The sequence below is a fragment of the Salmo salar genome, chromosome ssa02 (assembly GCF_905237065.1).
Source record: "Salmo salar chromosome ssa02, Ssal_v3.1, whole genome shotgun sequence".
Classification (NCBI taxonomy): domain Eukaryota; kingdom Metazoa; phylum Chordata; class Actinopteri; order Salmoniformes; family Salmonidae; genus Salmo; species Salmo salar.
Window position 1 is genome coordinate 8,958,262 of NC_059443.1, and position 27,215 is coordinate 8,985,476.

At 43.6% G+C, this 27,215-nt stretch overlaps 1 protein-coding gene across 1 annotated transcript; it reads right to left on the reverse strand.

Moving 5' to 3' along the window:
• Positions 1-3,409: 3,409 nt before the first annotated feature.
• Positions 3,410-17,068, reverse strand: LOC106573289 (uncharacterized). The gene is made up of 10 exons (XM_045697153.1): positions 16,498-17,068; positions 14,817-15,999; positions 14,214-14,429; positions 13,720-13,791; positions 12,213-12,242; positions 8,517-8,707; positions 8,267-8,355; positions 5,921-6,101; positions 5,049-5,143; positions 3,410-4,812 (listed from the first exon to the last, which is right to left on the reverse strand). Exons 2-10 carry the CDS (start codon positions 15,119-15,121, stop codon positions 3,622-3,624), a joined length of 2,370 nt encoding a protein of 789 aa, XP_045553109.1. The 5' UTR covers positions 15,122-15,999; positions 16,498-17,068; the 3' UTR covers positions 3,410-3,621.
• Positions 17,069-27,215: the final 10,147 nt, after the last annotated feature.

Genomic DNA, 27,215 nt, shown 5'->3' on the forward strand with positions numbered 1-27,215 from the left:
ATGGGAATATGCATTTGGATCTTCTTAGTGCTGTATGTCTATAGTGTTGTTCTGAGTTAGGTCTATAGTGTTGTTCTGAGTTAGGTCTATAGTGTTGTTCTGAGTTAGGTCTACAGTGTTGTTCTGAGTTAGGTCTATAGTGTTGTTCTGAGTTAGGCCTATAGTGTTGTTCTGAGTTAGGTCTATAGTGTTGTTCTGAGTTAGGCATATAGTGTTGTTCTGAGTTAGGTCTATAGTGTTGTTCTGAGTTAGGCCTATAGTGTTGTTCTGAGTTAGGCCTATAGTGTTGTTCTGAGTTAGGTCTATAGTGTTGTTCTGAGTTAGGTCTATAGTGTTGTTCTGAGTTAGGTCTATAGTGTTGTTCTGAGTTAGGCCTATAGTGTTGTTCTGAGTTAGGTCTATAGTGTTGTTCTGAGTTAGGCCTATAGTGTTGTTCTGAGTTAGGCCTATAGTGTTGTTCTGAGTTAGGTCTATAGTGTTGTTCTGAGTTAGGCCTATAGTGTTGTTCTGAGTTAGGTCTATAGTGTTGTTCTGAGTTAGGTCTATAGTGTTGTTCTGAGTTAGGCCTATAGTGTTGTTCTGAGTTAGGCCTATAGTGTTGTTCTGAGTTAGGTCTATAGTGTTGTTCTGAGTTAGGTCTATAGTGTTGTTCTGAGTTAGGTCTATAGTGTTGTTCTGAGTTAGGCCTATAGTGTTGTTCTGAGTTAGGCCTATAGTGTTGTTCTGAGTTAGGTCTATAGTGTTGTTCTGAGTTAGGTCTATAGTGTTGTTCTGAGTTAGGCCTATAGTGTTGTTCTGAGTTAGGTCAATAGTGTTGTTCTGAGTTAGGTCTATAGTGTTGTTCTGAGTTAGGCCTATAGTGTTGTTCTGAGTTAGGTCTATAGTGTTGTTCTGAGTTAGGTCTATAGTGTTGTTCTGAGTTAGGTCTATAGTGTTGTTCTGAGTTAGGTCTATAGTGTTGTTCTGAGTTAGGTCTATAGTGTTGTTCTGAGTTAGGTCTATGGTGTTGTTCTGAGTTAGGTCTATAGTGTTGTTCTGAGTTAGGTCTATAGTGTTGTTCTGAGTTAGGTCTATGGTGTTGTTCTGAGTTAGGCCTATAGTGTTGTTCTGAGTTAGGTCTATAGTGTTGTTCTGAGTTAGGTCTATAGTGTTGTTCTGAGTTAGGTCTACAGTGTTGTTCTGAGTTAGGTCTATAGTGTTGTTCTGAGTTAGGTCTACAGTGTTGTTCTGAGTTAGGTCTATAGTGTTGTTCTGAGTTAGGCCTATAGTGTTGTTCTGAGTTAGGCCTATAGTGTTGTTCTGAGTTAGGTCTATAGTGTTGTTCTGAGTTAGGTCTATAGTGTTGTTCTGAGTTAGGTCTATAGTGTTGTTCTGAGTTAGGCCTACAGTGTTGTTCTGAGTTAGGTCTATAGTGTTGTTCTGAGTTAGGCCTACGGTGTTGTTCTGAGTTAGGTCTATAGTGTTGTTCTGAGTTAGGCCTACGGTGTTGTTCTGAGTTAGGTCTATAGTGTTGTTCTGAGTTAGGTCTATAGTGTTGTTCTGAGTTAGGTCTATGGTGTTGTTCTGAGTTAGGTCTATAGTGTTGTTCTGAGTTAGGTCTATAGTGTTGTTCTGAGTTAGGTCTATAGTGTTGTTCTGAGTTAGGTCTATAGTGTTGTTCTGAGTTAGGTCTATAGTGTTGTTCTGAGTTAGGTCTATAGTGTTGTTCTGAGTTAGGCCTATAGTAAAGCATTTTAGAGCTGATGGTGTTCAGCTGTAGCATAGCCTACCTGGTTTCTTTTTCTTTTCTTTTTTACAATCAAAGCACATATTTGACATGATGGCATGCTGTTGAGTTATGGCCACATGAGATAATTATGCAACAGGGTAGTGGGGTCAAAGGTCACTTGTCTGAGGTCAGCTGAGCATCCTTTGAGAGGCTTCCGGGAACTGGGAAATGGGAAATGCTGACCTACACCGCCATCTACTGGACAAACGGTATAATAACCAGTGATGTACCGGAGAAGATGTTGCTGTCATAGGTCGAAACTATGGTCATAAACCTACTAAAAACAATGTCTATATTTTCTATGTGAATGAAACTGATTTACACAGTGAATTGGCACTACACATCTAGTTAGATAAAACATTATCAAGAGCTTTTAAGTTATTTCACATGCAGTCTTATACAATTGTAATTCATAACTAGTTTATTGTCTGAACAACATCAGTACATGATCAGTGATCAGTATGACTCTCCAGATCCCTGCTGTACTCTGAGCTCATTTCTTAGAGAGTATGTAGCTGACTAAGATGGAATGACAGACTGCTGTAGAACGCTCAAGGACATTCCACTCCGGGATGACTCACTGGCATGGAACACAGAACAGTCTTTTGTGTCAAGCTGTAAAGCCAATCTGACTGGCAACACATGGTGTTGGAGGTGAAAAGGTATTTTTCTCTCTCAGATGCTGCTGCTCGACAGAAGGTCAATGCAGCACTTGCGGTGTGAAAATATGGATTCTGTATCTGGCTCTGTATCTGGCTCTGTATCTGGCTCTGTATCTGGATTCTGTATCTGGCTCTGTATCTGGATTCTGTATCTGGCTCTGTATCTGGCTCTGTATCTGGCTCTGTATCTGGATTCTGTATCTGGCTCTGTATCTGGCTCTGTATCTGGATTCTGTATCTGGCTCTGTATCTGGATTCTGTATCTGGCTCTGTATCTGGATTCTGTATCTGGCTCTGTATCTGGCTCTGTATCTGGCTCTGTATCTGGCTCTGTATCTGGCTCTGTATCTGGATTCTGTATCTGGCTCTGTATCTGGCTCTGTATCTGGATTCTGTATCTGGCTCTGTATCTGGCTCTGTATCTGGCTCTGTATCTGGCTCTGTATCTGGCTCTGTATCTGGCTCTGTATCTGGCTCTGTATCTGGATTCTGTATCTGGCTCTGTATCTGGCTCTGTATCTGGCTCTGTATCTGGATTCTGTATCTGGCTCTGTATCTGGCTCTGTATCTGGCTCTGTATCTGGCTCTGTATCTGGGTCTGTATGTATCTGGCTCTGTATCTGGCTCTGTATCTGGCTCTGTATCTGGATTCTGTATCTGGCTCTGTATCTGGCTCTGTATCTGGCTCTGTATCTGGATTCTGTATCTGGCTCTGTATCTGGCTCTGTATCTGGATTCTGTATCTGGCTCTGTATCTGGCTACATACACATCAAAGTATATTGTCTGAGGTGGACTCCTTCACCAGAGATAGTAATTCAACTTGGTCCACTTGTATTATTAGTCATCTGTAGACTTCTTTATGCTTTTTTAACGGACCATAAATGTGTCCCTTTCATGTGTTCACCAGTCATTCCATCTTTCATTGTGTCATGTATAGTGCCACATATGTATATACACTCAAAGCATGCAAACTTATTCTGGATGATTTTATTTGAACCATCTGCACATGGAAAGATAGACATCATAAGCAAAACATGTCAGTAGCTTTGAGTAAGTGACAGTATATGGTTGGATTTCCCATCATGAAGAGATAACGTTGTAGACCTTAGACCCATCCAACTCACTAAGCCCTCTGATGTCTTCCACTCCCTACAGACTGTTGGCATAGTGGTAGGTCTACAATACAGTGCTCAGTTGTGGAAATAGAAGGAGTTGAAGCCGTAGAAGCGGTGCTTTCTCCCGGTGTGTACATTGTCCTGCAGGTTGACCGCGCCCCCCTGGAGGGAGCTGTGGAAGAGGCGGTGGACCTCCGACTTACTGAAGGAGTCCTGGAGCTCCAACAGGGCCAACTGGCACCGGCCCCTGCCCCTCTCCCCTGGGTGGGTGGAAGGCAGGGCATGTGGACGGGGTTGGATACAGGGGTTGGAGATACTGCGTGGGATGGGGATCTCTCTGTTCTGCCACTCCTGATCCTGTTCTTCAGGGGTCTGATTGGCAGTCATCTCAGAACCCAGAACTAAATTCCCGCTTGAGCGCCAGTTACGGATGTTGGGAGAGACCAGATCAGCAGCAGGCAGCTCTGTCTCAGATTCATATGCCGCCCCTGTGTTAGTAGCCAATGCTGGAGCTGGCTGGCTCAGGCTGAACGGGTTACCCCCTGATGCTGTGTAGCTCTGCTTCTTGCTACTAGGAAGGTCCTCGTACCATACCTCTCTCTTGGTGTTATTCTCTTTGGTGACCTCTGTGGTCTCATTCAGGGGAGGATGGGGCAGCTGGCAGCTGTACAAGGCCAGAGAGCTCTCTGTGTCTGTGACCTTCTCCAACACCCCCTTCTCCAGGGAGGCTCTGGGAGCCTGGTTGCTCTGCTGGGGGTCTGATGCCCCTGGCGCTGGGTGATGGAGCCCTTCTCTGGCCTCCTTGACCTGGCACTCACACCTCTCCTCCCCACACCTCTCACACCTGGAGCCTTGATCTTGAAGGTGGTGACCAGGGAACACATACCCAGACACCTGAGCAGGCTCAGGCCCAGACACATCTCCAGCCCCAGGCCCAGACACATCTCCAGCCCCAGGCCCAGACACATCTCCAACCTCAGGCCTAGCTAGACTGAGCTCTGAGTGGCCGTGGCTGTTGTTGGGATGGTCGTCCTGAGTAGAAGGGTTCCCCTTTATCTCCTGATGACTTTGGTGACCAGACATAGTTCCCAGAGGCCCAGCAGGGTGATTCTGTGTGGAAGTGTGGTCTACGCTGTAGGACTCTGCTGCTGGGGCAGTGACAGGAGGGTGGTAGGTGCTCTCCACCATATGACGACCCTGGCGTATTCTGGCCTTGCGTCCGTCTCGTGGTTTAGGGGGCAGCAGGACGGGGTGAGATCGCTCCCTCTGAGAGAGACAAGCACTGGTTTGTTAGGAGGAGGTTTGTCTCGTTCAGTCATCAGAGTAAAGTGATACTGAAGAAAAACTGTGTGCTTGTTTAAGCAGTCTAAAACTATTTGTATGGTAGTTGGGGAAGTTAAAGAAGGTTTGGAGGCTAATGTGTTATTCTAGCGAAGCTGTTAAATGTAGGAATATTACAACGGCACTGTATATTCAGGTGATTCATACGTTACTGTACGTACCAGCTGTGTTGTGTAGGGAGTTATCTTCCCAGTGATCATGTCAATGGTATTCTCATGGAAGTCATCCAACCTCAAGGGATTAGTAGGCCCATTGCCTGGAGTAAAAACATATTAACTCCTTGTTTGCAAAAGTGTGTTGATGCTGTTTCTGACCGATATGGTCTAACTCAGGAAGGATAACTTTGATGGGGGTTGGGGCCACAAGAAATCTGAACTCATCCTGAGGGGCCACAGTGGCTCGTGGGTCTACCTACCCACATCCATACCCACATACCCAGAAAATGTTGCAGTTTTATAACTCATTTCATACAATTCTACAAATTTTGCCAAGGGGAGAAAATAAAAAGATTTAGCCGTTTTACAGATAATTTATTGCAATTCTACACATTTTGCCATAGGTGGAGATAAATGCTTGCCGTTTTTAATAAGATATCTGAGTGAGAGTGACTAACAACATCAATGGGGCCCCCCCGGTCGGTAATTCGACCATGATTACTACAACTCTAGATAGCTGGCTAGACTAACTAACCAATCTAAAACATGGTAGTGGACATGGGGCTAATTGAGTGACTGTAGAAAAACAACAGAAAAACTGCTGATCCACAACCAAATTTCAAAACTTGCACCTTGTGTATTCTACTATTCTGAGTTCCTAAAAAACATGTACAATAATAATTGTTAAATTGATCCGCGGGCCGCAGGTTCCCTGGTCCAACTAGTCTGGAGTATTCCTCCATGTCTCTGGTTGCGTCTCAAATGGCACCCTGTCCCCTATAGAGTACACATCTTTTAACCAGAGCCCTATGGACTACATAGGGAATAGGATGCCTTTTGGGATATAGCCTGTGTGTTCGGGGCTCTGCTCTCTATACCTGTGTAGTGAAGCTGGTAGGAGGTGACCCAGTGGGACTTCTCTACGTTGCGGAGCATGTTGGCTGTTCGTTCAGACAGCGTGACGTCCCAGTCACGCAAGGTGGGGTTGGGAAACACTGTCTTCTGGGACTTAGGGTAGAATACCTGGGTCTGGGCCTCGCCCTTAACTGGCTTGGGGTGCTGAGAGAGAGACAAAGAGAAAGGTGAGACAGGACACAGGTGTCAGGAACAGATGGAGTGTGCATGTGACCTTCTTCCTTAGGTTGTTTCCCAAATGGCACCCTATTCCCTTAAAAGTGCACTACTTTTGAGCAGGGCCCTGGAATAGGGTACCATTAAGGAAAATGGTGCCATTAAGGAATAGGGTGCCATTAAGGAATATGGTGCCATTAAGGAATAGGGTGCCATTAAGGAATAGGGTGCCATTAAGGAATATGGTGCCATAAAGGAAAAGGGTACCATTAAAACCTCTTAGGGATCCCTTACAGCTAGAATCCCGTTAACGGGATCGATTTGACAACATCCGGTAAATTGCAAAGCACGAAATTCTAAAATACTAAATTCATAATATTAAACATTCATGACGATACAAGTGTCTTACATCATTTAAAAGCTTAACTTCTTGTTAATCCAGCCGCTTTCTCAGACTTCAAAAAGGCTTTACGGCGAAAGCATACCATGCGATTATCTGAGGACAGCGCCCCGCATACAAAAGCATGAAAAACATTTTCCAACCAAACAGATCCATCCCGAAAGTCAGAAATAGCGATAAAATAAATTGCGTACCTTTAAGATCTTCATCTTTTTGCAATCCCAAAGATCTCAGTTACACAATGAATGGTCGTTTTGTTCGATAAAGTCCTTATTTATATCCCAAAAATGTCAGTTTATTTGGCGCGTTTGATTCAGAAATACACCGGTTCCAACTCGCCCAACATGCCTACAAAGGATCTATTAAGTTACCTGTAAACTTGGTCCAAACATTTCAAACAACGTTTCTAATCCAACCTCAGGTACCCTAATATGTAAATAATTGATCAAATTTAAGACGGAATAAACTGTTTCCAATACCGGAGAAAAACAACGAGGAACGCGCTGTCATTTACGCGCACCAAAAGACTAGAGTCCACCTGAGTGACACTTAGAAAGAATACGACTACTTCTTTATTTAAAAAAAAAAACATTGAACAATTTCTAAAGACTGTTGACATCTAGTGGAAGCCATAGAAACTGCAATCTGGATCCTAATAATTATGCTTTCCCATAGAAAAGTATTGGAAAATCCAAACCTAAAAAAAAAAATCCTGGATGGATTGTCCTAGGGGTTTTGCCTGCCAAATCAGTTCTGTTATACTCACAGACATTATTTTAACAGTTTTAGAAACATTAGAGTGTTTTCTATCCAATACTACCATGCATATGCATATCCTAGCCTCTGGGCCTGAGTAACAGGCAGTTTACTTTGGGCACCTCAGTCATCCAAACTTCCGAATACTGCCCCCTAGCTTTAAGAAGTTTTAAGGAATATGGTGCCATTATGGAATATGGTGCCATTAAGGAATGTGGTGCCATTAAGAAATAAGGTGCCATTAAGGAATAGGGTACCATTAAGAAATAGCCTACCATTAAGGAATAGGGTGCCATTAAGGAATAGACTACCATTAAGGAATAGACTGCCATTAAGGAATAGACTACCATTAAGGAATAGACTACCATTAAGGAATAGACTGCCATTAAGGAATAGGCTACCATTAAGGAATAGACTGCCATTAAGGAATAGACTGTCATTAAGGAATAGACTACCATTAAGGAATAGACTACCATTAAGGAATAGACTACCATTAAGGAATAGGGTACCATTAAGGAATAGGGTACCATTAAGGAATAGACTACCATTAAGGAATAGACTGCCATTAAGGAATAGGGTGCCATTAAGGAATAGGGTGCCATTAAGGAATAGGGTGACATTAAGGAATAGACTACCATTAAGGGATAGGCTACCATTAAGGAATAGACTGCCATTAAGGAATAGGGTACCATTAAGGAATAGACTACCATTAAGGAATAGACTACCATTAAGGAATAGACTACCATTAAGGAATAGGGTACCATTTAGAACAAATCCCTAGTCATTCACTTCAGTGAGAACATTCATTTATTGGGCTTCACTGGTCAGATGAGATGAAATATAACATTAAGGATCATATTCTGCCTCCCAAATAGCACTCGATACCCTATGCAGTGCACTCTATGGGGAATAGGGTGCTATTTTGGGACGCACCTGTTTCTGTGTACAGTGAGAGGGAAACCTGGCTTAGCTAAATGACTGTACTATAGCTACTCACATCCAGGAAGCCATGTTGTCCTGGCCATGAGATGGTTTTCTTCCTGGTTGTCATGGGTGCCTCCAGTACCTCATGACGATAAGGACCTCCTGTGATTGAAGACAAGACACTTCATCTGGGAATGAGGCTTGTGCTTGTGTGTGCGACCTTATAAGGGCAAGCACGCAGACACACACACACACATACAGACACGCACAGACACACATGCAGTTTGCACACACATGCACAAACACGCACGCACGCACACCACCTTTTGTCTTTCTCAGCACGGTGACCTCTGGAGCAGAGGACGGGACGAGGGGGTTCAGGGGTCGTAGGGACGCAGCTCTCACGCCTGTGTCGGGGTCGTCTGGTGAGCGGAAAGTTGGGAACAGGGCGAAGCGGGAGATGTTGGCCTGATATGGATGTTCTTTTGGAATCGGAACCTTTATCATTATCTCTCTGTATGGAGGGAGGGCATAGCAGTGAAGGACAGGCATTACAACTGTATAATTATCTCTCTGTATGGAGGGAGGGCATAGCAGTGAAGGAAGGACAGGCATTACAACTGTATCATTATCTCTCTGTATGGAGGGAGGGCATAGCAGTGAAGGAAGGACAGGCATTACAACTGTATCATTATCTCTCTGTATGGAGGGAGGGCATAGCAGTGAAGGAAGGACAGGCATTACAACTGTATCATTATCTCTCTGTATGGAGGGAGGGCATAGCAGTGAAGGAAGGACAGGCATTACAACTGTATCATTATCTCTCTGTATGGAGGGAGGGCATAGCAGTGAAGGAAGGACAGGCATTACAACTGTATCATTATCTCTCTGTATGGAGGGAGGGCATAGCAGTGAAGGAAGGACAGGCATTACAACTGTATCATTATCTCTCTGTATGGAGGGGAGGGCATAGCAGTGAAGGAAGGACAGGCGTTACAACTGTATCATTATCTCTCTATATGGAGGGAGGGCATAGCAGTGAAGGAAGGACAGGCGTTACAACTGTATCATTATCTCTCTGTATGGAGGGAGGGCATAGCAGTGAAGGACAGGCATTACAACTGTATCATTATCTCTCTGTATGGAGGGAGGGCATAGCAGTGAAGGAAGGACAGGCATTACAACTGTATCATTATCTCTCTGTATGGAGGGAGGGCATAGCAGTGAAGGAAGGACAGGCATTACAACTGTATCATTATCTCTGTCTGGAGGGAGGGCATAGCAGTGAAGGAAGGACAGGGATTACAACTGTATCATTATCTCTCTGTATGGAGGGAGGGCATAGCAGTGAAGGAAGGACAGGCATTACAACTGTATCATTATCTCTCTGTATGGAGGGAGGGCATAGCAGTGAAGGAAGGACAGGCATTACAACTGTATCATTATCTCTCTGTATGGAGGGAGGGCATAGCAGTGAAGGAAGGACAGGCATTACAACTGTATCATTATCTCTCTGTATGGAGGGAGGGCATAGCAGTGAAGGAAGGACAGGCATTACAACTGTATCATTATCTCTCTGTATGGAGGGGAGGGCATAGCAGTGAAGGAAGGACAGGCATTACAACTGTATCATTATCTCTCTGTATGGAGGGAGGGCATAGCAGTGAAGGAAGGACAGGCATTACAACTGTATCATTATCTCTCTGTATGGAGGGAGGGCATAGCAGTGAAGGAAGGACAGGCATTACAACTGTATCATTATCTCTCTGTATGGAGGGAGGGCATAGCAGTGAAGGAAGGACAGGCATTACAACTGTATCATTATCTCTCTGTATGGAGGGAGGGCATAGCAGTGAAGGAAGGACAGGCATTACAACTGTATCATTATCTCTCTGTATGGAGGGAGGGCATAGCAGTGAAGGAAGGACAGGCATTACAACTGTATCATTATCTCTCTGTATGGAGGGAGGGCATAGCAGTGAAGGAAGGACAGGCATTACAACTGTATCATTATCTCTCTGTATGGAGGGAGGGCATAGCAGTGAAGGAAGGACAGGCATTAGAACTGTATCATTATCTCTCTGTATGGAGGGGAGGGCATAGCAGTGAAGGAAGGACAGGCATTACAACTGTATCATTATCTCTCTGTATGGAGGGAGGGCATAGCAGTGAAGGAAGGACAGGCGTTACAACTGTATCATTATCTCTCTATATGGAGGGAGGGCATAGCAGTGAAGGAAGGACAGGCGTTACAACTGTATCATTATCTCTCTGTATGGAGGGAGGGCATAGCAGTGAAGGACAGGCATTACAACTGTATCATTATCTCTCTGTATGGAGGGAGGGCATAGCAGTGAAGGAAGGACAGGCATTACAACTGTATCATTATCTCTCTGTATGGAGGGAGGGCATAGCAGTGAAGGAAGGACAGGCATTACAACTGTATCATTATCTCTCTGTCTGGAGGGAGGGCATAGCAGTGAAGGAAGGACAGGCATTACAACTGTATCATTATCTCTCTGTATGGAGGGAGGGCATAGCAGTGAAGGACAGGCATTACAACTGTATCATTATCTCTCTGTCTGGAGAGAGGGCATAGCAGTGAAGGAAGGACAGGCATTACAACTGTATCATTATCTCTCTGTATGGAGGGAGGGCATAGCAGTGAAGGAAGGACAGGCATTACAACTGTATCATTATCTCTCTGTATGGAGGAAGGGCATAGCAGTGAAGGAAGGACAGGCATTACAACTGTATTGAAGCAGTCAGTGTAAAATGATATTAGCACTATAAACTGTGTCCTCCTTTCTCCTCTCTCTGTTGGGAGGGCAGAGCAATAAAGGACATAGAGACAACATTTCATATACAGTAAGCAGTTAGACGGATATTAATCCTATACATTTTGTAATGATCTTACTGTTGAGGGGGAGGGCATAACAATAAAGGAAGCAGAGACCAACTGTATGTAAGTAGTTTCTGTAGAACTGGGGTCTCCAACCCTGTTCCTGGAGAGCCTCCCTCCTGTAGGTTTTAACTCCAACCCTGTTCCTGGAGAGCTACCCTCCTGTAGGTTTTAACTCCAACCCTGTTCCTGGAGAGATACCCTCCTGTAGGTTTTAACTCCAACCCTGTTCCTGGAGAGCTACCCTCCTGTAGGTTTTAACACCAACCCTGTTCCTGGAGAGATACCCTCCTGTAGGTTTTAACTCCAACCCTGTTCCTGGAGAGCTACCCTCCTGTAGGTTTTAACTCCAACCCTGTTCCTGGAGAGCTACCCTCCTGTAGGTTTTAACTCCAACCCTGTTCCTGGAGAGCTACCCTCCTGTAGGTTTTAACTCCAACCCTGTTCCTGGAGAGCTACCCTCCTGTAGGTTTTAACTCCTATCCTGTTCCTGGAGAGCTACCCTCCTGTAGGTTTTAACTCCTATCCTGTTCCTGGAGAGCTACCCTCCTGTAGGTTTTCACTCCAACCCTGTTCCTGGAGAGCTACCCTCCTGTAGGTTTTAACTCCAACACTGTTCCTGGAGAGCTACCCTCCTGTAGGTTTTAACTCCTATCCTGTTCCTGGAGAATTACCATTGGAGTGAAAACCTACAGGAGGGTAGCTCTCCAGGAACAGAGTTGGAGTGAAAACCTACAGGAGGGTAGTTCTCCAGGAACAGGGTTGGAGTGAAAACCTACAGGAGGGTAGCTCTCCAGGAACAGGGTTGGAGTGAAAACCTACAGGAGGGTAACTCTCCAGGAACAGGGTTGGAGAGCCCTGCTGTAGAAGGATATTACAGTAGTAATGTAACTGTTACTGTAGAAGGAAAATACAGTATTAATGTAACAGTTACTGTAGAAGGATATTACAGTAGTACCGTAACAGCTACTGTGGAAGGATATTCCAGTAGTACTGTAACAGTTACTGTAGAAGGATATTACAGTAATACTGTAACAGTTACTGTAGAATGATATTACAGTAGTACTGTAACAATTGAGAATGAGAAACTGATCTAGATCACAAAATGAGTACTTACGCGATGTTGATGTCTGTTGGTTTTGGTATACTGAAAATAAATGTTTGTAAAATAAGAGGATAATCAATATGAACATTATATTGGTGTAAAACTGATTTCAGCCATAGTCCAGTGATGAACCATAGCAGTTCGTCCCAAATGGCACCCTATTCCCTTTATAGACACCATTCTGTATACTTCTGGCCCTTCTTTGGACACTGTGTTAACAACCCTCCAGACGAGCTTCAATGCCATACAACTCTCCTTCCGTGGCCTCCAACTGCTCTTAAATACAAGTAAAACTAAATGCATGCTCTTCAACCGATCGCTGCCTGCACCCTCCCGCCCGTCCAGCATCACTACTCTATACGGTTCTGACTTACAATATGTGGACAACTACAAATACCTAGGTGTCTGGTTAGACTGTAAACTCTCCTTCCAGACTCACATCAAACATCTCCAATCCAAAGTTAAATCTAGAATTGGCTTCCTATTTTGCAACAAAGCATCCTTTACTCATGCTGCCAAACATACCCTTGTAAAACTGACCATCCTACCGATCCTCGACTTCGGCGATGTCATTTACAAAATAGCCTCCAATACCCTACTCAATAAATTGGATGCAGTCTATCACAGTGCCATCCGTTTTGTCACCAAAGCCCCATATACTACCCACCACTGCGACCTGTACGCTCTCGTTGGCTGGCCCTCGCTTCATACCCGTCGCCAAACCCACTGGCTCCAGGTCATCTACAAGACCCTGCTAGGTAAAGTCCCCCCTTATCTCAGCTCTCTGGTCACCATAGCAGCACCCACCTGTAGCACGCGCTCCAGCAGGTATATCTCTCTGGTCACCCCCAAAGCCAATTCCTCCTTTGGCCGTCTCTCCTTCCAGTTCTCTGCTGCCAATGACTGGAACAAACTACAAAAATCTCTGAAACTGGAAACACTTATCTCCCTCACTAGCTTTAAGCACCAGCTGTCAGAGCAGCTCACAGATTACTGCACCTGTACATTGCCCATCTATAATTTAGCCCAAACAACGACCTCTTCCCCTACTTTATTTATTTATTTATTTTGCTCCTTTGCACCCCACTATTTCTATTTCTACTTTGCACTTTCTTCTACTACAAATCTACCATTCCAGTGTTTAACTTGCTTATTTGTATTTACTTTGCCACCATGGCCTTTTTTTGCCTTTACCTCCCTTATCTCACCTCATTTGATCACATTGTATATAGACTTATTTTTCTACTGTATTATTGACTGTATGTTTGTTTTACTCCATGTGTAACTCTGTGTTGTTGTTTGTGTCAAACTGCTTTGCTTTATCTTGGCCAGGTCGCAATTGTAAATGAGAACTTGTTCTCAACTTGCCTACCTGGTTAAATAAAGGTAAAAAAATATATATAATAATTGTGCACTACTTTTGATCACAACCATATGGGCCCTGGTCAACAATAGTGCACCATATAGGGAATAGGGTGCCATTTGGGACACATAATATAACATGTAAAAGGCAACCTACAGCTGGTCGTTGAGGCGGACGTTACTTTTCTTGGTAGGTGTAAGGTCATAAAACTGTTGAATGGTGATGTTCCTGTGAAGACACACTGGCTTAAAGGAGAAGAACCCTCAGTTGCCTCTCAAATGGCACCCTATTCCCTATAGAGTGCACTACTGGTCAAAAGGAGTGCACAGTGTAGAGAATAGGATGCCATTTGGAACACAACCCAACAAATACAACATACCCTTGGTAGGTGAATGTTGACATTTCAAGGGAGAAATATGGTTAGTACATTTTCAATCAATCCACAATCTCACAATTACTCGAAAGCAAGGACTTTGGCTCACACTTGGAATCGTTTTTAAAAATGTGTATATTATTTTGAGAGAGAATTTTCTGAATGCTACTGAATGCTTGATACTCAGAGGGGTTCAAGTAAATCAGAAGACAAGTTTCCGTCAGCAATCCGTGTACATTGGACCAATAAAAAGTCATGGTCCTAATGCTAATCTTACTCAGGTGGGACGGATCCTCCGTAGCTTAAGTGGCGATGGCCCTTGATGATGGCAGGGGTGTGTTTACCCTTCTGGGAGGAGGAGGAGGACGCCATCTTGTGGCTGGAGTGCTGGCTCAGTCTACGCTGGGTACGACCCGACGGTAACACCGTGCTGCTGCTACTGGGAACTCCGGGAAGTGGTGGAACTCTGCTGCTAGGGCCTCTGGGAAGAGGACTGCAAGAAGACATTTAAACCTGTTGCTGAGGAACAAGTCAAGGTCAAGGGCATCCCTAATGGGACCCTATTCCCTATTTGGACAGGTCAAAAGTAGTGCACTATAAATGGAATAGGATGGCATTTGGGATGCAGACTAGCGTTCCCAACGACACTCCTGTTCAGATGTGACCCGCTAACATTCCCATGTGACATCATTCCTAATATCTCTGACCGTCAAGTCTATGACAGACTAAAGGATTTCTTTCCATCAGCTAAGCTACATGTAGTTCCCATAGTGCACCAAGACATGATGTACAACACAGACAGTACAATAACCAAATATACTGTAGTGCACTGGCAAACAAAATGGAGTCATGCAGGAGGATAAGACTGCTGTTCTCTTACCTGGGCAGAGGTGGAGATTGAGGCTGCTGCTTACACCATGGCTTCCTGCTCTGTACCTGTTTCAGCTCCTTGTTCTGTTTGTACATGTAAGTCTCCTCTTTCAGTCGTTGGAGGAGGGAGAAGTAGTCATCCAGCGACAGCGGGTCTGTCTGGGGCTCAGCGCCAGCGTACGGCCCCCTGGCCTGGTGCAGGCGTTTCAGGAGGGGCAGGGAGGAGGAGGACCTCTGTTTGTGAGACAGGAGTAAAGGACTCCTCCCTGTCTGTCTGTGGTCAGTGGGACGTTGCTGGATCCCTAGGCTGGTCATAGTGACGATAGCGTTGTCAACAACAGTAGGCTAGCGTCCGCAACAGGATCTGGGTTAGTGACACCCTATCCACTGTCTGGGCTGAGCAGCACACAGGCTTGGTCTCTGTGTCTGTGCTCTCAGCAGAACCTGTACCATACAGGAAGATACTACTAATATCACAACATCACAGCTCAGTGAAGTGTCATGGAGTCTCCCCAGTGATAATATCACAGCGTCACAGCTCAGTGAAGTGTCATGGAGTCTCCCCAGTGATAATATCACAGCATCACAGCTCAGTGAAGTGTCATGGAGTCTCCCCAGTGATTATATCACAGCGTCACAGCTCAGTGAAGTGTCATGGAGTCTCCCCAGTGATAATATCACAGCATCACAGCTCAGTGAAGTGTCATGGAGTCTCCCCAGTGATTATATCACAGCATCACAGCTCAGTGAAGTGTCATGGAGTCTCCCCAGTGATAATATCACAGCGTCACAGCTCAGTGAAGTGTCATGGAGTCTCCCCAGTGATAATATCACAGCGTCACAGCTCAGTGAAGTGTCATGGAGTCTCCCCAGTGATTATATCACAGCATCACAGCTCAGTGAAGTGTCATGGAGTCTCCCCAGTGATAATATCACAGCGTCACAGCTCAGTGAAGTGTCATGGAGTCTCCCCAGTGATTATATCACAGCATCACAGCTCAGTGAAGTGTCATGGAGTCTCCCCAGTGATAATATCACAGCGTCACAGCTCAGTGAAGTGTCATGGAGTCTCCCCAGTGATTATATCACAGCGTCACAGCTCAGTGAAGTGTCATGGAGTCTCCCCAGTGATAATATCACAGCATCACAGTGAAGGGAAGCAGCAGAGAGAAGAGTGACCAGCTTCACAAAGCCTGAAACCCAAACAGGTTAGCATGAGGCAGTGTCTGATGACAACAGATAGGTTCAATGACAGAGGTGGGCTCTGGTTACTGCATGGCTACTCATGTTCCTCCATGCACGCACAGACACACACACAGACACACACAGACAGACAGACAGACAGACAGACAGACAGACAGACAGACAGACAGACAGACACACAGAGAGAGAGAGAGAGACACACACAGACACACACACAGACCTGTGAACTCATCCAGACCTCATGTCACACTGTATAGCCTTCATTATCCGTGCTTTTATTTATGTAGGCCTACACTCACCTGCATGTGCACATAACATTAGAATGACAGAATAGATACATACATACAGCTAGAATACTACACATTTAATTCGTTCTATTTATGTTATTAAACATTGGCACACGACTGACTGCAGTACTTTGTAATTGTATGTTCGTTTCACATGCAGGCCTATGTGTTGTTTTTCTCCACAAGACATCAAAGACTGACCCAGAATAAATTGCGTCAAAGGGGTAATGTACTTCAGCGCGATGAGGTCTACCGACCTAATGTTCCCAACGGCAACGCCATTGTTAGGTTTAGATCAGAAAGAGCGGTCAGAGTTGCGTGAAGCGAAGGCCTCGCTGTCGCTGAGTTGTTCTTTTCTGTCCGTACAGGTTTGAGGCAGTACATTCATGCGTTGTTGATTACGTCAGAGCATGTCCCCTTCTATTGTGAAATCACAATGGAATCTGAATCAAAGGCGGGATTTCGCGGCGTTGAAAATAATCTCTCCTTTAGCTGTCCATGGTGCTGAATCTATGCGAGTATCGGTTTGTTCCAGAAAACACAAGAACGGCTTTTGTCCAGGAGCAATTGGCCTAGTTTGTGGATCAATTTCTCACAGAATCAAGAATAGAAGTAGGACTTTCTTTGTTTACCTATTTAATAAATTGGTCACTGCCAGGGGTGTTTTATTGATTTGAACCTTGCCAACCTTGTTAAAAGCAGGCGATCTCCCACTCACCGTTTCAATTCACACTGCGTCTATCAATATAAACACCGACCCGCCGTGAAAAACCACACACCTCAAGGCTACAATGCCCTGCCCTTATTCTAGAATCTAGGCAACCGTTCCATCCCCCGCATCCCTCATAATCAATACAATACAAATGGACGTGACGTGGGGACGTCCAAAATGGCACCCTATAGCCTACATAAAGCACGACGGGCCCAGGTCAAAAGTAGTACACTACATAGGAAATGGGGTGCCATTTTGGACGTAAACATTGAGTGCTTGCCAAGAAGCCTAGGACACGCCTGGTTTACCAGCTGTTTAAAGGAAACATATTCAGCATTAGCTCCTTAATTGGGATTCTCGTGAGACCTTGTCCAAAGGCTCAGCAAAACACAGAGATGTATCACTTCATGCAGCCGACCCAAAACTAAGGAAGCATCCCAAATAGCACCATATGCTCTATTTAGTGCACTTATTTTGGGCCAATAGGCTCCCATAGGGCTCTGGTCAAAAGTAACGCATATACAATATATAGGGAATAGGGTTCCACTTGCCTTGGGACACACCCTCTGACAAATGGCACCATATTGCCAATATAGTGCACTACTATCTATGAACTCTGGTCAAAAGTAGTGCACTATAAAGGGAATAGGGTCCCATTTGGGGCATAGACTAAGTCCAGTGACCAATCAGCCTGATCAGCCTCAACTGAAGAGCTGCTCTGCTCTCTGGATTCCATTTCCTGCTGCTGCATTATACATGTGAAATAGATGCAGAGATTTCTCCAGGCTCTGTCGGCTCTGTCGGCTCTGCTTGGTGTTAATTCCCAGGATATTATAGAGGTGGTTTGATTAGCTCACTACACACTGGTGTCCACATAAACCGTTGCCCGCAGGGCTGAAAACATACCAGTGTTGTGTTATACAGTAGATCTATCTGTGGGTCTATCTGTGGGTCTGTCTGTCTGTCTGTCTGTCTGTCTGTCTGTCTGTCTGTCTGTCTGTCTGTCTGTCTGTCTGTCTGTCTGTCTGTCTGTCTGTCTGTCTGTCTGTAGTTCAGGCCTAATTAGGTATAGACTAGACAACATAGTCTCAGTGTCAACATGGGTTGACATTATGTTGTATGGGAAAACATATAATTATTCTGTATGGGAAGACATACAACTATGCTGTATGGGAAGACATACAACTATGCTGTATGGGAAGACATATAATTATTCTGTATGGGAAGTCATACAACTATGCTGTATGGGAAGACATCAACTATACTGTATGGGAAAACATATAATTATTCTGTATGGGAAGACATACAACTATGCTGTATGGGAAGACATACAACTATGCTGTATGGGAAGACATATAATTATTCTGTATGGGAAGTCATACAACTATGCTGTATGGGAAAACATATAATTATTCTGTAAGGGAAGTCATACAACTATGCTGTATGGGAAGACATACAACTATGCTGTATGGGAAGACATATAATTATTCTGTATAGGAAGACATATAACTATGCTGTATGGGAAGACATACAACTATACTGTATGGGAAGACATATCATTTTTCTGTATAGGAAGACATACAACTATGCTGTATGGGAAGACATACAACTATACTGTATGGGAAGACATACAACTATACTGTATGGGAAGACATATCATTTTTCTGTATAGGAAGACATATAACTATACTATATGGGAAGACATATAACTATGCTGTATGGGAAGACATACAACTTGTCAGGCGGTGGGTGTAGCTGGTGCATGAAGTCAGGTGCAGGAGAGCAGAGATGAGTAAACAATGCACTTTACTTAAGAAAATAGCACAAAGTAACAATACCAATGTGCGAACAATAACGGTCGCCACAAAACACGGGTGGAAACAGCACCAGAAAAAAACAGCCGTAAACGTACCGACCTGAACAATAAACAATCACACACAAAGACATGGGGGGAACAGAGGGTTAAATACATGACCAGTAATTGGGAAATGAAAATCAGGTGTGTGGGAAACAAAGACAAAACCAATGGAAAATGAAATGTGGATCGGCGATGGCTAGAAGACTGCCGAGCGCTGCCCGAACAAGGACAGGAACCGACTTCGGCGGAAGTCGTGACACAACTATGCTGTATGGGAAGACATATAACTATACTGTATGGGAAGACATATAACTATACTGTATGGGAAGACATATAACTATACTGTATGGGAAGACATATAACTATACTGTATGGGAAGACATACAACTATACTGTATGGGAAGACATACAACTATACTGTATGGGAAGACATACAACTATACTGTATGGGAAGTCATATAACTATACTGTATGGGAAGACATACAACTATACTGTATAGGAAGACATATAACTATACTGTATGGGAAGTCATATAACTATACTGTATGGGAAGACATATAACTATACTGTATGGGAAGACATACAACTATACTGTATGGGAAGACATACAACTATACTGTATGGGAAGACATACAACTATACTGTATGGGAAGTCATATAACTATACTGTATGGGAAGACATACAACTATACTGTATAGGAAGACATATAACTATACTGTATGGGAAGACATACAACTATACTGTATGGGAAGACATATAACTATACTGTATGGGAAGACATACAACTATACTGTATGGGAAGACATACAACTATACTGTATGGGAAGACATATAACTATACTGTATGGGAAGACATACAACTATACTGTATGGGAAGACATACAACTATACTGTATGGGAAGACATACAACTATACTGTATGGGAAGACATACAACTATACTGTATGGGAAGACATATAACTATGCTGTATGGGAAGACATACAACTATACTGTATGGGAAGACATACAACTATACTGTATGGGAAGACATACAACTATTCTGTATGGGAAGACATACAACTATACTGTATGGGAAGACATATAACTATACTGTATGGGAAGACATATAATTATGCTGTATGGGAAGACATACAACTATACTGTATGGGAAGACATATAACTATGCTGTATGGGAAGACATATAACTATGCTGTATGGGAAGACATATAATTATGCTGTATGGGAAGACATATAATTATGCTGTATGGGAAGACATATAATTATGCTGTATGGGAAGACATATAATTATGCCGTATGGGAAGACATATAATTATGCTGTATGGGAAGACATATAATTATCCTGTATGGGAAGACATATAATTATGCTGTATGGGAAGACATATAATTATGCTGTATGGGAAGACATATAATTATGCTGTATGGGAAGACATATAATTATGCTGTATGGGAAGACATATAATTATGCTGTATGGGAAGACATACAACTATACTGTATGGGAAGACATACAACTATACTGTATGGGAAGACATATAACTATACTGTATGGGAAGACATATAACTATACTGTATGGGAAGACATATAACTATACTGTATGGGAAGACATACAACTATACTGTATGGGAAGACATACAACTATACTGTATGGGAAGACATACAACTATACTGTATGGGAAGTCATATAACTATACTGTATGGGAAGACATACAACTATACTGTATAGGAAGACATATAACTATACTGTATGGGAAGTCATATAACTATACTGTATGGGAAGACATATAACTATACTGTATGGGAAGACATACAACTATACTGTATGGGAAGACATACAACTATACTGTATGGGAAGACATACAACTATACTGTATGGGAAGTCATATAACTATACTGTATGGGAAGACATACAACTATACTGTATAGGAAGACATATAACTATACTGTATGGGAAGACATATAACTATACTGTATGGGAAGACATACAACTATACTGTATGGGAAGACATACAACTATACTGTATGGGAAGACATATAACTATACTGTATGGGAAGACATACAACTATACTGTATGGGAAGACATACAACTATACTGTATGGGAAGACATACAACTATACTGTATGGGAAGACATACAACTATACTGTATGGGAAGACATATAACTATGCTGTATGGGAAGACATACAACTATACTGTATGGGAAGACATACAACTATACTGTATGGGAAGACATACAACTATTCTGTATGGGAAGACATACAACTATACTGTATGGGAAGACATATAACTATACTGTATGGGAAGACATATAATTATGCTGTATGGGAAGACATACAACTATACTGTATGGGAAGACATATAACTATGCTGTATGGGAAGACATATAACTATGCTCTATGGGAAGACATATAATTATGCTGTATGGGAAGACATATAATTATGCTGTATGGGAAGACATATAATTATGCTGTATGGGAAGACATATAATTATGCCGTATGGGAAGACATATAATTATGCTGTATGGGAAGACATATAATTATCCTGTATGGGAAGACATATAATTATGCTGTATGGGAAGACATATAATTATGCTGTATGGGAAGACATATAATTATGCTGTATGGGAAGACATATAATTATGCTGTATGGGAAGACATATAATTATGCTGTATGGGAAGACATACAACTATACTGTATGGGAAGACATACAACTATACTGTATGGGAAGACATATAACTATACTGTATGGGAAGACATATAATTATGCTGTATGGGAAGACATACAACTATACTGTATGGGAAGACATATAACTATGCTGTATGGGAAGACATATAACTATGCTGTATGGGAAGACATATAATTATGCTGTATGGGAAGACATATAATTATGCTGTATGGGAAGACATATAATTATGCTGTATGGGAAGACATATAATTATGCTGTATGGGAAGACATATAATTATGCTGTATGGGAAGACATATAATTATGCTGTATGGGAAGACATATAACTATGCTGTATGGGAAGACATAATTATGCTGTATGGGAAGACATATAATTATGCTGTATGGGAAGACATATAATTATGCTGTATGGGGAATTCAAATATGAAATGAAACGTACATTTGCAGAACATGTGATTGTATGACATTTAAATGAATTAAGCAACAGCCATTGTACACAGACTAATGATGCGCGTTTACAATGTTACAACATGTTGCAACAGCCACCGACCCCTGAGACATCATCACACCACTTTACGTCTCCTCTGCTCTGTACCAGATCTCAAAGACAATGAAGAGGGGCGGACTGGAACCAGAAATGGTATTTCTAACACACCGGCCCATTTATTCCCATCGAGGCCCCCATACCACTCACGTTTTTCAAGAGGCCCTCATGATTAGCCAAATAATGATCATTCTGCCAAAACATCCCATTTAGACAAGCCCGCATGGGATAAAGGAAGATGGTAGAGCCGACCTGCCCTGTGGCCAGTCCATTTCTGTCTCATGGACAATGGACTGGCCATACATACTAGAGCAGTTATATGATGGAGACATCTCTCCTGGCTTAGTGCTCTCTCATCTGTGTTGCTGAGAATGATAGGAGCCTGGTGCCAGCTCAAAGCAATCCAGCTGGACTGGTTTCCAGTTTCCAGGAGAATAAAGTGAATATTTTAAAGCACAAAACAAATCAGAACTAATCTATGGAGACCTGGAGGGGGGAATGTGTGTGTGTGTGTGAGTGAGTGAGTGAGTGAGTGAGTGAGTGAGTGAGTGAGTGAGTGAGTGAGTGAGTGAGTGAGTGAGTGAGTGAGTGAGTGTGTGTGCGAGAGACAGACAGAGAGGGAGATAAATAGACATGTATAGTACAACAAGTAGCTTTCTGACAGCCCTGTTTATTAAGAAGGACTGGAGATGGAGAGACAAGGCCACTGGACTAGTGTGTGTGTGTGTGTGTGTGTGTGTGTGTGTGTGTGTGTGTGTGTGTGCGTGCGTGCGTGCGTGCGTGCGTGCGTGCGTGCGTGCGTGCGTGTGTGTGTGTGTGTGTGTGTGTGCGAGAAACAGACAGAGAGGGAGAGAAATAGACATGCATAGTACAATAAGTAGCTTTCTGACAGCCCTGATAATTAAGAAGGACTACAGATGGAGAGACAAGGCCACTGGACTACAGCCCTGTTTATTAAGGACTACAGGTGGAGAAACAAGGCCACTGGACTACAGCCCTGTTTATTAAGGACTACAGGTGGAGAAACAAGGCCACTGGACTACAGCCCTGTTTATTAAGGACTACAGGTGGAGAAACAAGGCTACTGGACTACAGCCCTGTTTATTAAGGACTACAGGTGGAGAAACAAGGCCACTGGACTACAGCCCTGTTTATTAAGGACTACAGGTGGAGAAACAAGGCTACTGGACTACAGCCCTGTTTATTAAGAAGGACTAGAGATGGAGAAACAAGGCTACTGGTCTACAGCCCTGTTTATTAAGGACTACAGGTGGAGAAACAAGGCCACTGGACTACAGCCCTGTTTATTAAGGACTACAGGTGGAGAAACAAGGCTACTGGACTACAGCCCTGTTTATTAAGAAGGACTAGAGATGGAGAAACAAGGCTACTGGAATCAGCCTGTTGCAGTGGAGAAACAACCTATACAGCCCTGTTTATTAAGAAGGACTAGAGATGGAGAAACAAGGCCACTGGACTACAGCCCTGTTTATTAAGAAGGACTGGATATGGAGAGACAAGGCTACTGGACTCCCAGGTAACAGTGCGGTTTTGAATAGCAATACAGACACACTCCCTGGGTAGAGTCAAGTCATGTACACGTGTAGGGCGGTTAAGACAAGAGCTGAATGTCAAAAGAATTAAGATATCTGTACAGTTTAGTGTTATAATTATGGGCTCCCGAGTGGCACAGCGGTCTAAGACACTGCATCTCAGTGCTAGAGGCGACACTACAGACCCTGGTTCAGCGGTCTAAGACACTGCATCTCAGTGCTAGAGGCGACACTACAGACCCTGGTTCAGCGGTCTAAGACACTGCATCTCAGTGCTAGAGGCGACACTACAGACCCTGGTTCAGCGGTCTAAGACACTGCATCTCAGTGCTAGAGGCGACACTACAGACCCTGGTTCAGCGGTCTAAGACACTGCATCTCAGTGCTAGAGGCGACACTACAGACCCTGGTTCAGCGGTCTAAGACACTGCATCTCAGTGCTAGAGGCAACACTACAGACCCTGGTTCAGCGGTCTAAGACACTGCATCTCAGTGCTAGAGGCGTCACTACAGACCCTGGTTCAGCGGTCTAAGACACTGCATCTCAGTGCTAGAGGCGTCACTACAGACCCTGGTTCAGCGGTCTAAGACACTGCATCTCAGTGCTAGAGGCGACACTACAGACCCTGGTTCAGCGGTCTAAGACACTGCATCTCAGTGCTAGAGGCGACACTACAGACCCTGGTTCAGCGGTCTAAGACACTGCATCTCAGTGCTAGAGGCGACACTACAGACCCTGGTTCAGCGGTCTAAGACACTGCATCTCAGTGCTAGAGGCGACACTACAGACCCTGGTTCAGCGGTCTAAGACACTGCATCTCAGTGCTAGAGGCGACACTACAGACCCTGGTTCAGCGGTCTAAGACACTGCATCTCAGTGCTAGAGGCGACACAACAGACCCTGGTTCAGCGGTCTAAGGTACTGCATCTCAGTGCTAGAGGCGACACTACAGACCCTGGTTCAGCGGTCTAAGGTACTGCATCTCAGTGCTAGAGGCGTCACTACAGACCCTGGTTCGACTTGCTTAGCTAAATAAAAAAATGTGTCTGTGCTGCTGTTGTTAACCTTACCCAGGCAGGTAGCCTGGTGGTTCGAGTGTAGGAGTATTAACTGAAAGGTTGCTGGATCAAATCCCCAAACTGAAAACGTAAAAATTGGTCGTCTTGAGCAAGGCAGTGAACCCATGGATGTTGATTAAGACAGCCCCTGCATCTCTCTGATTCAGAGGGGTTGGGTTAAATGCGGAAGACACATTTCAGTTGTGCCACTGACTAGGTATCCCCCTTTCCCATGCAGGACTCAATTGCAAAAGAGATGTTAAACATAGAAAGACGCCTGAACAGAGTCATTGCTTCTGTTTTTCAGGAGAAACGAAAGTTAAGTTGAAAATGACTGTATCCTTGAAAACGAGAAATATCCACTTCCTGTGGACTCTGCGGGGAGCGATGTAATTGTAAAATGAGTTCTAGAAAGAAAGAAAAAAACAGTGGGTAAATCCAGCTGCTGGTTTTGGCAGGAACATCTATAGTACACAGTGTAAAAACGGCTCGAAAATACAGAATGTTATATAAAAATATAAAATAGTAGGATTGGAGTAAGATTGTGTCCTTGGCCTTTAGTCATCACCATCATTACTGTTAGTCCTACCACTCAGCCTTTAGTCATCACCATCATTACTGTTAGTCCTACCACTCAGCCTTTAGTCATGACCATCATTACTGTTAGTCCTACCACTCAGCCTTTAGTCATCACCATCATTACTGTTAGTCCTACCACTCAGCCTTTAGTCATCACCATCATTACTGTTAGTCCTACCACTCAGCCTTTAGTCATCACCATCATTACTGTTAGTCCTACCACTCAGCCTTTAGTCATCACCATCATTACTGTTAGTCCTACCACTCAGCCTTTAGTCATCTCCATCATTACTGTTAGTCCTACCACTCAGCCTTTAGTCATCACCATCATTACTGTTAGTCCTACCACTCAGCCTTTAGTCATCACCATCATTACTGTTAGTCCTACCACTCAGCCTTTAGTCATCACCATCATTACTGTTAGTCCTACCACTCAGCCTTTAGTCATCTCCATCATTACTGTTAGTCCTACCACTCAGCCTTTAGTCATCACCATCATTACTGTTAGTCCTACCACTCAGCCTTTAGTCATCACCATCATTACTGTTAGTCCTACCACTCAGCCTTTAGTCATCTCCATCATTACTGTTAGTCCTACCACTCAGCCTTTAGTCATCACCATCATTACTGTTAGTCCTACCACTCAGCCTTTAGTCATCACCATCATTACTGTTAGTCCTACCACTCAGCCTTTAGTCATCACCATCATTACTGTTAGTCCTACCACTCAGCCTTTAGTCATCACCATCATTACTGTTAGTCCTACCACTCAGCCTTTAGTCATCACCATCATTACTGTTAGTCCTACCACTCAGCCTTTAGTCATCACCATCATTACTGTTAGTCCTACCACTCAGCCTTTAGTCATCACCATCATTACTGTTAGTCCTACCACTCAGCCTTTAGTCATCACCATCATTACTGTTAGTCCTACCACTCAGCCTTTAGTCATCACCATCATTACTGTTAGTCCTACCACTCAGCCTTTAGTCATCACCATCCTTACTGTTAGTCCTACCACTCAGCCTTTAGTCATCACCATCATTACTGTTAGTCCTACCACTCAGCCTTTAGTCATCACCATTATTACTGTTAGTCCTACCACTCAGCTTTTTCTGTTGCATATTATCAACTATTGTTGTTTATCCAGAAGGATGGGAATCCCAAATGGCACGCTATTCCCCATATAGGGCACTACTTTTTACCAGAGCCTATGAGGATGGTCCAAAGTAGTGCACTTTATAGGGAATAGGGTGCCATTTTAGACGCAAGCATAGTGTTTTAATAATGTAATTAAAATGTGCATATGGATAGTAAATCACACTGTAAATAACAAATTGTGCTCCATAAACTTCAACGTTGGTGTTCCATATCTGAGACCAGAGGGAGGATTATTTATCTGCTGTATAAAGTGGTAATTGGCTTCTCAAGGTGTGCTGGGCTGGCTAGTGTCTGTCTACAAAGGAGAACATTAATATTAATATTAATGTTCTCTCTTCTTTTTCTCCCTCTCTATCTCACTCTGTTCTTTTCCACACACACACACACACACACACACACACACACACACACACACACACACACACACACACACACACACACACACACACACACACACACACACACACACACAATCACACACAATCACACACACACACACACACACACACACACACACACACACACATATAATATATTTGGCTGCAGTCACTCTAAAATGATTCAAAGGAAATGTAATATAATATTCTCATTCATTTTAAATTGGAGCCCTGTAAAGAGAGAGAGCTCGTGTCTGAAATGACACCCTATTCACTCATCATAGGCCCTGGCAAAAAGCAGTGCACTAAATATGGAATAGGGTGCTATTTCAAGTGTCCCTGGCAAATAAAGAGAGAGAGAGCAGCAACTTTTACTGCTACAGGCAAGCG